The sequence below is a fragment of the Rana temporaria genome, chromosome 5 (genome assembly GCF_905171775.1).
Source record: "Rana temporaria chromosome 5, aRanTem1.1, whole genome shotgun sequence".
Classification (NCBI taxonomy): Eukaryota; Metazoa; Chordata; class Amphibia; order Anura; family Ranidae; genus Rana; species Rana temporaria.
In genome coordinates this window covers 12,963,887-12,978,503 of record NC_053493.1, presented here as the reverse complement: position 1 = coordinate 12,978,503, position 14,617 = coordinate 12,963,887, and the positions used below count along the sequence as shown (strand labels likewise).

The 14,617-nt window shown below is 46.6% G+C and overlaps 1 protein-coding gene across 1 annotated transcript; it reads right to left on the bottom strand.

The window, feature by feature from the left end:
• Positions 1–4,562: 4,562 nt before the first annotated feature.
• Positions 4,563–14,079, bottom strand: ARF1 (ADP ribosylation factor 1). The gene is made up of 4 exons (XM_040352186.1): positions 13,868–14,079; positions 13,663–13,773; positions 9,278–9,402; positions 4,563–6,934 (listed from the first exon to the last, which is right to left on the bottom strand). The coding sequence occupies exons 1-4, from the start codon at positions 14,013–14,015 to the stop codon at positions 6,773–6,775; spliced, it is 546 nt and encodes a 181-aa protein (XP_040208120.1). The 5' UTR covers positions 14,016–14,079; the 3' UTR covers positions 4,563–6,772.
• Positions 14,080–14,617: the final 538 nt, after the last annotated feature.

The following is a 14,617-nucleotide window of genomic DNA, read 5'->3' as shown; positions in this document are numbered from 1 at the left end:
TTATAGGTGTGATGGTCAGGTGTCCACAAACGTTTGGCTATTTTCTTCATCCAACCATCCTCCATTCATGGAGTGCTTTTCACTGTCGGAACCAATAGTACAGCGTCTATTAACGAAGCACAGGGGCGGAAAAGGAGGGCATAGCCAGCACTTGAAGAGTGCCTGTGATGGGTGGAGATGCTCATATTAAAGGACCGAAAGATCACAGCTGCAGGGGTATCCAGTGGCCCAGAGGGCTTCAGATTTCAACACAGTAGCCACCAGCATATGGGTGACTCTTCATTCATGGTAAGAACCAGACGTGGTGTGTGTGTGTTTTTTTTTCCACTTTACCTTTAACCACTTCAATACCAGGCACTTACTCCCCCTTCCTGCCCAGGCCAATTTTCAGCGCTGTCACTGTTTAAATTACAATTGTGCAGTCATGCTACACTGCACCCAAATAGAATTTTTATAATTTTGTTCCCACTAATAGAGCTTTCTTTTGGTGGTATTTGATCATCTCTGCGGTTTTTATTTTTTGCTAAAAAAAAACTGAAAAATTTGAAAAAAAAAAAAAAAAAAGGTTTTCCTTTTGTTTCAGATGGTTACTTATGAGTGGCACTGATAGGCAGCACTTCTGGGCACTGATATGCAGCACAGATAGGCATCACTGATGGCACTGGCAGGCATTGGGGATGGACACTGGCAGCTGCCTGGGCACTGATTGGAATTTCCCTGGTGGTCTAGGGTGATGACCATCCCTGATGGTCCTGGGCGGGCATCCGAGGGGGGGGGGGGCTGCGCTGATAAACAATCAGCACAGACCCCCCCCGTCAGAAACGCAGCCAATCAGTTCTCCTCTACTCGTGTCTGTCAGACGTGAGTGAGGAAAGGCCGATCAACGGCTCTTCCTGTTTACATCGTGATCAGCCGTGATTGGACACGGCTGATCACGTGGTAAAGAGCCTACGTCGGAGGCTCCTTAACGAGATCGGTGTAGCGGTGTGTGAGACTGACACACCGCACCCCCGATGCATGCCCCCCCCACCCCACGGGCATGCACCGGCTGTTATCCTGCTGGACGTCATATGAAGTCAAGTCAGGATAACTGAACCACCGCCCGGCCGTCATTCTGTTATAGTCCGGGCGGGAAGTGACGCCCATCGGTACCATGGGATTGGCTGCGGCCAGACACGGCCCATCGGTACCATGCGATTGGCTGTGGCCAGACACGGCCCATCGGTACCATGCGATTGGCTGTGGCCAGACGCGGCCCATCGGTACCATGGGATCGGCTGCGGCCAGTCGCGGCCCATCGGTACCATGGGATTGGCTGCAGCCAGTCGCGGCCCATCGGTACCATGGGATTGGCTGCGGCCAGTCGCGGCCCATCGGAAGTGGTTAAACATTTTCTTACAACTGCTGGAATCTAGATTGTAGTGACTGGGTTTAGATTAACTTGTCTACAGCAGCCAGGACTGACTGTGCAAATATCGTCATATAAATAACGGCGCGGTGTCTGAGTTTATCATCAAACATTCAGAATGAAACTTTCATGGGGGGGACTTTCCAGGACAGAGAGGCTGCAGATTCTGAGTAGTAATATTTGAGATAAAGAAAAAAAAAAAAAAATACCCTGCATTATTATCGAAATAACACAGCAAAAAAAACAAACCAGTTTGCTACAGAAAAGCTACCAAAAGAAGTGCGATCATCACACTCATAAATGTCAAATACCATAAAAAAGTGAAGCTCTATAATATTTAAGAAAATAAATCTATCCTCTCATCACACAATATGAAAAAAAAATATATATATTTATACGTATAGCACAAAAAAAGATTTGCAATAAATATCACCTCCAAATAAAACAATATTTGTTACACCGATTTGGCGCAACACGTCAGCAGGAAGTGACGTTATCACGCAGGGCAGAGCCAGGACGCCATCTTTCCGAGTTTTTTTTTTTCTCTTTACAAGGACATTGTATATTGCCAACATGTGACGTACACTAGATTACCAAAAGTATTGGGACGCCTGCCTTTACACGCACATGAACTTTAATGGCTTCCCAGTCTTAGTCCGTAGGGTTCAATATTGAGTTGGCCCCGCCCCTTTGCAGCTTCACCTCTTCTGGGAAGGCCGTCCACAAGGTTTAGGAGTGTGTCTATGGGAATGTTTGACCGTTCTTCCAGAAGAGCAATTGTGAGGTCAGGCACTGATGTTGGACGAGAAGACCTGGTTCACAGTCTCCACTCTAATTCATCCCAAAGGTGTTCTATCTGGTGGAGGTCAGGACTCTGTGCAGGATAGTCAAGTTCCTCCACCTCAAACTCCCTCATCCATGTCTTTATGGACCTTGCTTTGTGCACTAGTGCGCAGTCATGTTGGAACAGGAAGGGGCCGTCCCCCAAACTGTTCCCACAAAGTTGGGAGCATGAAATTGTCCAAAATGTCTTGGTATGCTGACGTGTTAAGAGTTCCCTTCACTGGAACTAAGGGGCCAACCCAACCCCTGAAAAACAACCCCACACCATAATCCCCCCTCCCCCCACACCATAATCCCCCCTCCACCAAATGATTTGTTCCAGTGCACAAAGCAAGGTCCATAAAGACATGGATGAGGTCAGGACAGTAAAGTTCCTCCATCCCAAACTTGGTCATTCATGTCTTTATTAGACATATACAGTATCTCACAAAAGTAAGTACACCCTCACATTTTTGTAACTATTTTATTATTTTTCATGTGACAACACTGAAGAAATGACACTTTGCTACAATGTAAAGTGTAAATGGAGGTCACCAGAGCTTCAGACAGGTGGCCACTGGAGTCCTCTTCCCCTCCTCCATGACGACATCACGGCGCTGGTGGATGTTGGAGACCTTGCGCTCCTCCACCTTCCATTTGAGGATGTCCCACAGATGATCAATAGGGTTTAGGTCTGGAGACATGCTTGGCCAGTCCATCACCTTTACCCTCAGCTTCTTTAGCAAGGCAGTGGTGGTCTTGGATGTGTGTTTGGGGTCGTTATGTTGGAATTGGGCCCAATTTGGACATTTTCACTTAGGGTGTGGCGGCAACCAGGTGAGGACAAAAGACAAGTGCGTCTTGTCTTCAGTCAGGCATGGTGGTGGGAGTGTCATGGTCTGCGACTGCATGAGTGCTGCCGGCACTGGGGAGCTACAGATCATTGAGGGAACCATGAATGCCAACATGTACTGTGACATACTGAAGCAGAGCATGATCCCCTCCCTTCAGAGACTGGGCCGCAGGGAAGTATTCCAACATGATAACGACCCCAAACACACCTCCAAGACGACCACTACCTTGCTAAAGAAGCTGAGAGTAAAGGTGATGGACTGGACAAGCATGTGGGTGGGAGTAGGCTTAGAGTAAGGCAGGCCATACAGGGTTAGAATCTTGGCCGGTTGAGTAGGAACCAGCCAAGATTCTAACCATGTATGGGCAGGCCTACCAAGTTGATCGATTACAACCAGCCTGCTGGATTCTCTTGCAATTATCGCTAGCACCTTCTATAGCCGCTAGTGATTATCGCCGTCTTCACCCAGCAGGGATAGCTTCCCCCACTGGGAGAAAACAATGGCCCGGCAGGCCATCAACAGTCTTCGGACACAGCTAATCACAGAAGAGGATAAAGGGCTCATCACAGCAGCCCTTTACCTTGTGATCAGCTGTGTCCAATCACAGCGTAAACAGGATTTGCTGGTTGTTGGCAGTACTTTTTGCATGCTGACACCACATGGGGGGGGACAACAACCGGTTAGCGTATGTATATATATATATATATATATATATATATATATATATATATATATATATATATATATATATATATATATATATATATATATACATACACATATACACACACATACACACACACACACACACACACACATATATACATATACACACACACACACTGAATTGAGTGTATAGCATAGAGATGTAGTTGAGGCCGGAACCGATCGGTGAAAAGCTGATCTTGTTTGGTATAAATTGCTCTTTCAGAGTAAATTGTTAAATTAGGAGAGTGAAAATAATGAACATCAGGAAATATCACAACATGTTTAAATAATTACAAAAATTATTCTTTATTACCAATCCCATGGTACCGGCGGGCCACAGCCAATCCCATGGTACCGGCGGGCCACAGCCAATCCCATGGTACCGGCGGGCCACAGCCAATCCCATGGTAACCACGGGCCGCAACTGGCCTTGTCTGTACCATGTGATCACTGTGACCAATCACAGAGCTCATCACAATAGTACACAATTAATGGCATGCAACAAAGCCATTCATCGTGTACAATTGTCTTGTGACCTGCTGCGATTGGCCACAGTGCTCGCATACCAGCAGTGATCCTCCCAGGATAATGGTGCACCCACCCAGCCGTTATAATACATTACAATAGGCCAGTCTGGAAAGGGGTCATTTATCAAGCTGTGTCCCTCAGTAGACAAAATAGAAAACCCGCATCCCCTTTCCAGAACTGCAGAGAAAAATACATCTTTATTTTAGGCCGTCAGCAACACACAAAAGGCAGGAGACGGGATGTGAAATAGATGGAATTTTATTCTAATAGCTTTAATTACAGTGCTTGTTTGTCCAAATGAAAACAAGTTTACAAAACAGTTTTGATTACGATTTTGTTTACTGAAAACAATAAAGATTCCACATCACTAAATGAACCGGCTCGCACAGGTCCTTAACGTTCCACCGAGTTCCAGCGTTTCAGTGTTGATCAGAAGTAAGAGGAATAATAATAAAAAAAAAAAAATATATATATAGTTATTAAATGGCAAATCTGAGCCTTGCAGCAAGAGGCGTGCCGCCGGGAATGATTCCAGACAGGAGAGATGTCTGCGTTCTTGTATGGAATGACTGCAACAGGAGGGGGGGGGGGGGGGGGGGGTTCTAGGCAATCAGTTACTCAAAGTTGTAGAAAGGATTGGGATCAGGGCCGAGTTGTGTGGCCCCGAGACATTCACACTCTGGGGACACAAAGGATTCTGAGGTCACTGCCATCCCGGTAAAGCTTTAAGCCGCCATCAAGGGCACCCAGACGATGCAAGAAGCTGTGGCTTGGGATTTTCACCGACAGATATGAAGGGGCGGCCGGCAGTCACGTGGGCACCAAAGCCTGTGGTTGACCGCCTTGTCCAGGCGGCCATAAAAATTCAACCAAAAAAAAAGGTTTAAAGCCCGACTCCAGGAAAGTTTTCCTATGCAGAGGGGGACTGTCTAGGGTAGAGGAGAAAGAAGATTCACTTACCTGATCCCTCCTTGTACAAGAATCGGTCCAACCCCCCCCCCCCTCTAGTGATGGACCGTTCCTGAGAGCAAGACGCTCTATAGACCAGGAACAGTTCACTGCTGGAATAGGGGGGGCGCCATTTTCAGGAAGAATGAAAGAGCGGGCGAGTATAAACTTTTTCCTCACCCCTAGACAAAACGCGTTGAACCGTCCAACTGCATGGGAAACGTTTTTTTTTTTTACCCAGAGATGGGCTTTAAATCTGTACAAGAAGCCTTTCCGCTTTGAATGGTTAACGTGCACGTCCAGCCGAAACTTTATTTTTTTGTCCCAGTAACGCGCAAGACTCCAGAGTCGTGCAACTTTGGATGGGTGCGACTTGGATGTGACCGCGTGGTTTCTAACAGCAGCCCCGGGGGCTGGCGGAATGGGGGTAAAACAAGGGAAAGTTCAAATGCCCCCCTAGTCTCCATACCAGTATGATTCGCACAGCTAGACCTGCAAGTGTCCCGCCTATGCTTTGTATAAATCGGTTCCGAAAAAAAACAAAAAAAAAAAAAACAATGATCTGATGTTCTTTCGCAATTTGTGTAACTGAATTTCCAGTGCAATTTTAAAAGAAAGGAGTATTTCTCACTTCCCGTATACTTTCGTGGCTGGTTGCTTAGCATTGTACAATTTTTAAATCTACAAAAAAAAAAAAAAGTCGTCGTCACTCGAGCACAAACAGAAGCACAGAAGCTGCAAAAATGCAGACAGATCCGGCGGCGCGGCGATAAAAAGCAGACCTGTTCATCATGCAAAGGAATTCATAGCATTACGTTTAACCCCTAAAATATGAATATTCTCCAGCTCCCAATTTATTTTTATTTTAAATCGGTTTCTAAAGCAGTCTCCAAAAAGTTGACCAGTAACAAAAAAAAAAAAAGTAACACATTGTCACCTTTTTTTTGTTAGAAAGGGACTGACGCACGCACCTGTCAGCATGTGAGGTAAACTGGCAAAACGTTTTAATTTTCTGAAAAAAAAAGAAAAGAAAAGGGGGGGGGCGATGATAAATTTAGCAGCCTCGATCACACACACTTGTGATTTGTTCTGCCTTCCAGTACTAGACGGTGATCTGATACGTTAAAAGAAAAAAAGAAAAGAAAAAAAGAAAAGAAAAAAATTGTAATATTGCATAGGAGTACCAGAAACTGCCTCATTGAAAAAAAAAAGAAAAACCCCAAAAACAAAAACTATTTACATTAAATAAAGACACCTAACTGTGTTCAGGCTCTTCATTGCCACATGTACAGCATGGTGGGATACACACTGTAGGGGGGAGGGGGGAGGGAAGTACTGGTTGCAGCACTCAAGACCGCAAAGTTGACCAGTTGGCCACATTAAAGAGAAGCAAATAGGAGGGAGTAGGAAGGCATGAAGAGGAGATGGGGGACAAAAAGAACAAAAAAAAAAAAGAAAAAAACTTAAACCCGAGAAAAAAAATATATATAATGATTGGTGGTTTTTATTTCTGGTTCCGGAGCTGATTGGACAGCCAATCCAGTCCTTCGTAGAGACCGTCTCCGCTAGTTGCACAGGTTGCCTGGATGTACCAGTTTCTATGACGGAGGGAGTGCAATCCCAGCTTGTCTGTTATTTCCGCGGCGTTCATGGCGTTCGGCAGATCCTGAAAAAGGGAACAAGAAATAAGGGTGGAGGGGGAAGAGAAAAAAAAAAAAGTGAGATTCTGGGGACTTTGTAGAGAAAGCTTGCCTAGAGAGACAATAAATATAAGAAGGACCTGCCGTCTTTGGATCAGAGCCCATCGGGATAACCATCTAATGTGGTTGGATCTATATGCTGTTACCTTACAGCAGTAAGGTAAGGGGACATCCTTATTCATCTCAAAAAGGATCACTGGATACCCATCCCCCTTCCACTTCATATTGCGGACCCACACTAGCACTTTTTCCTACTCTTTGGACTTTTGAAATATTATTTATATATTCTTTGCTGATATTGTTTAAGCCCTGTTTATGGACTGTTTATCACCAGTCTATTACTGTTACCCATCACAGTTACTTGGACGTTGTATTACACATAATTTTTTGCACCATCCATCACTTTATTCATAGTATATTTCATCACATCAAGAGGAACTTGTGGAGTTATATGATTTACACCAGTATTGTTATTTGTTCACTGATCATTTTTATGCTTATGCCATTTTGGCTATACCGCTCCTAATCACAGTTATACCAATTTTCATTTGCTTCCCTCACCTGTCCATTCATTACTTATTAGCACAGCACTACCTTCCCCATTATCAAATATATATATATATATATATATATATATATATATATATATATATATATATATATATATATATATTTGTTTTAATTAAATGCCAGCAACTACAACTACTGCAGCTGCTGACCTTTAATAAATGGACACTTACCTGTCCAGGGCGCCCGCGATGTCGGCAGCCAAAGCCAATCAGTCGCCCGGCTCCCCCCCGCCACCATCCTCGGTGAGGAAATCAGGAAGTGAAGCCTTGCTGCTTTACTTCCCGATTCCCTACTGCACATGCACGAGTCGCGATGCGCCTCCTCACTGGTCCCTGCTGTCTTCTGGGACCTGTGTGTTTCTCAGAAGACAGTGGAGGCGCCGGACGTGGCGTAGGTCACCTCGATCATAGAGGTGATCTATGCCAGGAAGGGGGAGCAAAATGCCTGTATTACACAGGTATCTGCTCCCCCCCCCCCCTGAAAAGATGCCAAATGTGACACCAGAGAGATCCAAAAAAGTGGAAGTTCCATTTTTGAGTGGAACTCCACTTTAAGAAAAAGTAAACCCACCACATGGGTGGGTGGAGATCCATTCAAGTGTTTTTTTCACTACACACACTTGCCTTCTATACCTGAAAACTCATCTCTTCAGAGAAGCCTGTCTGCCCCCCCACCCAACAACTGTACATTTATTTTTCTTTATTAGCCCATCCCCCACAGTTATTACCTCTTGACCTGCTCTCTTACATTGTAAGCTATAAGGCCCCTTTCACACTGAGGCACCTAAATACAGCCTGAAAAACTCCTGCCCTGCAGTCTCAGTGTGAAAGCCCAGAGGCAGTGCACTAGCAGGACCGCTCCAAAAGTCCTGCTAACCGCATCTTTTGGAGCGGTGTGTTTACCACTCTTTCCCATTGAAAACAATGGAACACCGCCGTAATACCGCCGGCAATGCGCCTCTGCAGAGGCGCATTGCCGGCGGTATTACGGCGGTGTCCCATTGTTTTTAATGGTAAAGAGCGGTAAACAAACCGCTCCAAAAGATGCGGTTAGCGGGACTTGTGGAGCAGTCCTGCTAGTGCACCGGTATTAACCCTTTTCGGCCGCTAGCGGGGGTTAAAACCGCACAGCTAGGGGCCGAATACCGTCACCATTCCAGACAGTATAGCGGTGCTATAACGTCAGGCCTCTTTCACACTGTGGCGGGAGGTGCGCTAAGGAGCAGGGTCCTCTGATTCCTCCTGTATTAAAGTGTTTTGTATTGTCTACCCTCAAGTTGTAAAGCGCTGTGTAAACTGTTGGCGCTATACAAATCCTGAATAATATTATTATTGCTTTGTGCAATGGAATTTCAGAGAAGCCCCAACCCCTTATGTCCCCCACTGGCGCTCCCGCCTGCTCCCCTCCAGTAAGTGTTCCATTGCTGGGGTCGGAGGAGAAGGAACAAAGTCTTCATTCAAAGCAACGGAATATACCAGTGGGGTGGTACCAAAAACAAAACAAAAGCCAAATCCAGCCATGATCTACCCCTCACATGGCCGCAGTTGGAAGGTAGGTTGTTATCTGTTGCTGGCCCTGGCTCTAATACAACATTATCCTCTAGCCAGTAGTGTGTTGTGTTGACTTCACTTTCTGTCCAACTGTTAGAATGTAAGGTGAAGAGAAATCTATAGGAGGGACAGACTGCATGGACAGACACCGGACTTCCCTTGCAGCGCCCCCTGGAGGTGCTCATTTACCTGTTTGTTGGCGAACGTCAACAATACTGCGTCTCGGAGTTCGTCTTCCGCCAACATCCTCATCAACTCTTCCCGTGCTTCGTTCACTCGCTCCCGATCGTTGCTGTCCACCACGAAGATTAAACCTGCATATGGAGAGAGAGGCCATCACACACTGACCCACCAATAGGAGGGAAACCCCAAATATTCACAATACAGACCATTCATCACACCCACAGTTCCGTTATACTACTAGCGATGCCTGGAGGTTTATTATCTCCCCAAAAATCCACACAGAAAAAAAAAGGGGTTGCCTCTGTTAAAAGTGATATGCCTGTGTCTCCGTTCTGCTGTTACAACGGGTGCGGTTCTCAAAATTCTATACCCCGTGCCTCCGTTTTTGCCCGGCATAGATACTTTCACCGCAAATCTTCTGCCTCTTCTCTATTCTCGAGAGCCGGAGCATACCGTGCAGAATGGTGGAGGGAGGACGACGAGTTTAGACAGGGGGTCGGCAAGGCCGGGACCCAACGGCGATCAACGGGTTGCCGACCTCCGATCTAAAAAGGAACAGGTGGTACCAGCCAAATCCCCCCCATAGTTCCCTGTACTAGCCGTCTATTGTTTCTAATCACACGACCGCGTCATTCATTTACACAGCTGTGTGTTACAATCCCAGATATCCTTTACGACTTGTAGTTTTCAATGATCTGCCACACTAGCTGTCATATGGAGGAGGTGCGGGGGTTGGGGCGTCCATAACATGTTACACCCTGAATATGGGTGTGACTTGTTACGAAAGGTGAACTTCTCCTTTAACCACTTGAGAACCAGGCGTTTTTTCTGACACTTGTTCACAAGTTTTAATCTGTATTTTCTGATAGAAAATTACTAATAATTTTTATTGAAATAAACAGTAACGTTAAACCCCCCCCCCAATAAGTTGAAAAACGTTACGCTGAGTCACAACATATTGCGCTTCAAAATTGCGGGGACAGATACTTGTCAAATCCAGGTATCTGCTCCCACTTCTGGGCATAGATCACTGCACTTTGTGTAATGTCCGGCCCCTCCTCCTCCCGGGGACACGGGTCCCAGAAGACAGCAGTGACCATTCAGATTGCGCAGCGTGACTCGCGCATGCGCAGTAGGAAGCAGGCTGTGAAGTCGTAAGGCCTCACTTCCCCATTTCCCTTAGTAAAGGATGTCGGCCAGAGCTGAGGGACGGGTCGGCTTCAGGCGAGGATATTGTAGGCTCCCTGGACAGGTAAGTGTCCCAATATTAAAAAGTCAGCAGCTACACTATTTGTAACTGCAGTCTTAAAGAGGAAGTAAACCCTCTAAAGCAGTGGTTCTCAACCTGGGGGTCGAATTAGAATTTGCCAGGGGTCACTAAACCCCCGGGCTGTTCCTGAATCGCACACCACTCTCCCAGCCTTTTCATGGCCACCCACTCAGCCTAGTCGCAGCTGCCCAGTTCAAGGCATGGGTGGGGGGCAGAGACTAGGGGTCAGCTGACTGGTGAGGAATGTCAAGTGGGAGGGGCTGGAGAAGACCCCATTTCCTGATTTCAGCATAGGGGTCACTGCTGTGAGACACTACGAAGCCAGAGACACAGTGAGTAACATTGCCTGTGATTATATTTGCCATTAAAAGTCCTCAGATCAGCAGATTTAATCAAGAGCACCTAAATGGGATGATCAGAACTCCCCCAGCACTGCTACTCTTCCCATTCCCCCCCACCCCCCCAACAAGGAGTAAGAGAAGGGGGGCAGGAAACAGGTCCCAGAAGACAGCAGGGACCAGTGAGGATGCGCAGCGCGACTCGCGCAGTAGGGAACCGGGAAGTGAATCCGCAAGGCTTCACTTCCCGATTCCCTCACCGAGGATGGCGGCGGGGGCAGCCAAGAGATTGATCGGCTTCGGCTGCCGAAATTGCGGGCACCCTGGACAGGTAAGTGTCCATTTATTATAAGTCAGCAGCTGCAGTATTTGTAGCTATTGGCGTTTAATATTTTATTTTTAGGCGGAACTCCGCTTTTATGCATTAGGAAAAAAAAAAAATCCTTTAGAACCAGTTTAGCTCCATCTCCCCCAATGGACACTCACCCCAAGACCAGATTGCATACGGATGCTGTGCTGAACTTGGCCTATGCACCGAGACTTCAATGACAACTGCTCACTTCCAGGTCCGATCCAAAAAAACAAATGGATGGGAACCGTTTCCCCTCCGCCTGGCCAATGGACAGGCGGCCCATTTACACCCAACTGCCCATACAGCAGAGTGAGCTGCGTTTGTGTGGGCTCTGGCCTGTGTGAAAGGGGCCTGAAAGGCACTTGATAAAAAGGAGCCTGTACTTAGTGAAATGGGGGCCATGCTGCTGTAGAACAACTCACCCTTATAAGAACAGATTAACCACTTAGCGACCACCCTATAGTAGTTTTACTGCTACAGGGCGGAGAAGCTGCGTGTGCCGCATCACGTATATACACACGGAATTCCGCCTGCAGGGGTCACTTCTGCAGTGAAGCAGAAACTAAGCTGCGGGTCCAGGGGACTCTGTCCTCTAGCGCCTGTCGATACCATTTCTGACAAGAGGAGGCGTTACGGATCTCATGTCAGGGACTAGAATCGATGTCTTCCCCTAGAAAAAGCACCTCCGAACACAAACACTGGCTACGTGTCTTCCAGCCGTCTGATTGGCCTCGCCGCGATGACATCACTCCCACACGTGCGCACAGAGGAGTCACAGACCGTGGCATGGAGCTCGGCGCATGCAAACCTCCCCCCCTCAAGACATGAAGCAGAATACAGATTGGCCTAAAATTTGTGAAGCAATTTGATTTTAAAATGGCTTATTGGATGTTTTATAGCAGAAAGAAAGAGCGAGAGGGGGGAATGGGGAGAGGAGAGGGATCTCTCCAAAATGGTCAGACTTCTTTATAGTGCAAAAAATAAAACATGCAGATGTGATCAAATATCACCAAAAGGGAGCTCCATTTGTTGGGATAGAGTGTATATTATATATACACACACACACACACACACACACACACACACTAATATATATATATATATATATAATTATAATGTGTGTGTGTGTGTATATATATATATATATATACACACACACACACACATACACACACACTTTGTATACAGTGTTGCACAACTCAGTTGAAATGACTATATTGCAAAAAAAGGCATGGTCAGGAGGGGGGTAAATATTCCAGAGGGCAAGTGGTGAAAACATCACTAGACCGCTGGATTTTTAAACAAACCCAGAGAACTGTAAGCTAAAATGCTGCACCGTCTCTGGTTATTTAGCTGCATAAGCACAAAGACGTTCATCAATATGACATGACTAAGTCACGTGTCTAGTGACGCAACGCGTGGGGGAGGAGTTACGAATGGGAATGACAGACTACACGTCTGAATGAGGAGAACATCCATCCTGAGTGGCTTGTTGTTGCCTAGTTTTGTCCAGGGATTCGTGAGTGTGCCCACATTAGAACCTTGTGTTATATCCGCTAATGGTGGTTATTGTATTGCGCAATCAGGTTCTCTCTCATGAGCTGTGTCAGCGGGGAAGATCTTGTTACCTGCCAGTGAAAAACTACTGGGAATCAGGGAGGCGCATCCCACACAAGTCTCTGTTTGCAATTTCCTACACAGGGAGTGTATAGGTCTCTGCACCTACTGAGTCACAAATTGGGACTATTTAAAGCGGTGGTTCCCCTAAAAATAAACTTTTGACATTGCATTTGCTACATTAATTACAATTAGAATCAGCTGGTTTTATTGAAAAAATACCTCCGTACGTAGCATTTGCTATATTCGTTCCCACCGCCACTTCCGGGTACGATGCTGGCGGTGGGCGTTCCTAATTGATGGACAGGCATCCGACCGACGCATCCATCGCGTCACGAGATGCCGAACGTCGGTGCGCATGCGCCGTATTTAGCCGCACCGACGTTCGGCATCTCGTGACGCGATGGATGCGTCGGTCGGATGCCTGTCCATCAATTAGGAACGCCCACCGCCAGCATCGTACCCGGAAGTGGCGGTGGGAACGAATATAGCAAATGCTACGTACGGAGGTATTTTTTCAATAAAACCAGCCGATTCTAATTGTATATGTAGCAAATGCAATGTCAAAAGTTTATTTTTAGGGGAACCACCGCTTTAAGCATTACACTGTTATATTGCACTATTGTTGCACTGTTGCAAAGGTTTTCACGCCATTAGAGTTAATTTTCTGCACATTATTATTTATATCATCAATATGTAGAATCATCATCGTCCATACGGAGGAGGAGGAGGAGGAGGACGAGGCGTCTCCAGCACCACCATAAACAATGTACCTCTCCACACATTAGATGTGAACTCCTGGGCTTTGTCTTACCTTGTGTGTTCTGGAAGTAATGACGCCACAGAGGCCGGATCTTGTCTTGACCGCCCACATCCCACACCGTAAAACTGATGTTCTTATATTCTACTGTCTCTACGTTAAAACCTGGAAAGGAAAGCAAAGGCATTCAGAGTCATTACATCTGTATAAATGCCACACATTACAGTAATTGGGGGGGGGGGTCAGTCCTCACACTCACCTATTGTAGGGATGGTGGTGACGATTTCTCCTAGCTTCAGCTTGTATAGAATAGTGGTTTTACCTGCCGCATCCAACCCCACCATCAGAATACGCATCTCTTTCTTGCCGAAAAGGCCTTTGAACAGGTTTGCAAACATATTCCCCATGTTGGAAATGTGATAGTGTCAGGAATGGAAAAAAAAAAAAAAAAAAAAAAAAAATAATATAACCCTAAAAAACGAAACAAAAAAAGGTCAAGGTTAGGATAACAAACACACACACACGATCTGGCTGTTCTGGGGGGGGGGGTACGTGTGCGCCAGCCGCCTTGGCTGTGCTGCCATTCGCTCCACCACTTACTGATCAGCAGGTCCCGGCTAATGATTTATGGCCAGGAAGTGCTGATCGGATGATAGGACTGCAGTGTCCTTCCTTTTAAATCCAGCACATTGCTTAAAAGCAGAACGGATCTCCTACCTGCAGGAGCTCACAGATGCTGTCTCCATTCTCCACATGTCTGCAGTGAGCGCGCTGTGCAGGGAGGCGTGTCACGCTATGCATTGAGCTCTGATAAGCACACGGGGGTGGAGCAAGATGGTCGCCGCTCCGGAGCTAGGCCGAAGCCGGGGACTTTCCTACGGCCGAGGCTCCGGGGATCGCGTGGTGTTCGGATCGGTGACGATCCGTTGCACCCCTGCGTGCAACTCCCCCCCCCCTCCATCGATCACCCCTCACTGTTTCCGTAAACCTCCTCCAGGCTGCTCTGGGC

Bases quoted from the DNA above. Each gene is read 5' to 3' on its own strand.
- ARF1 (XM_040352186.1), bottom strand. From the start codon at position 14,015: ATGGGGAATATGTTTGCAAACCTGTTCAAAGGCCTTTTCGGCAAGAAA. The intron at 9,403-13,662 runs GTAAGACAAAGC...CTCCATATGCAG, and splicing joins TTACTTCCAGAACACACAAG to GTTTAATCTTCGTGGTGGAC. The intron at 6,935-9,277 runs GTAAATGAGCAC...TCCCTTTTTCAG, and splicing joins TGACGTTCGCCAACAAACAG to GATCTGCCGAACGCCATGAA.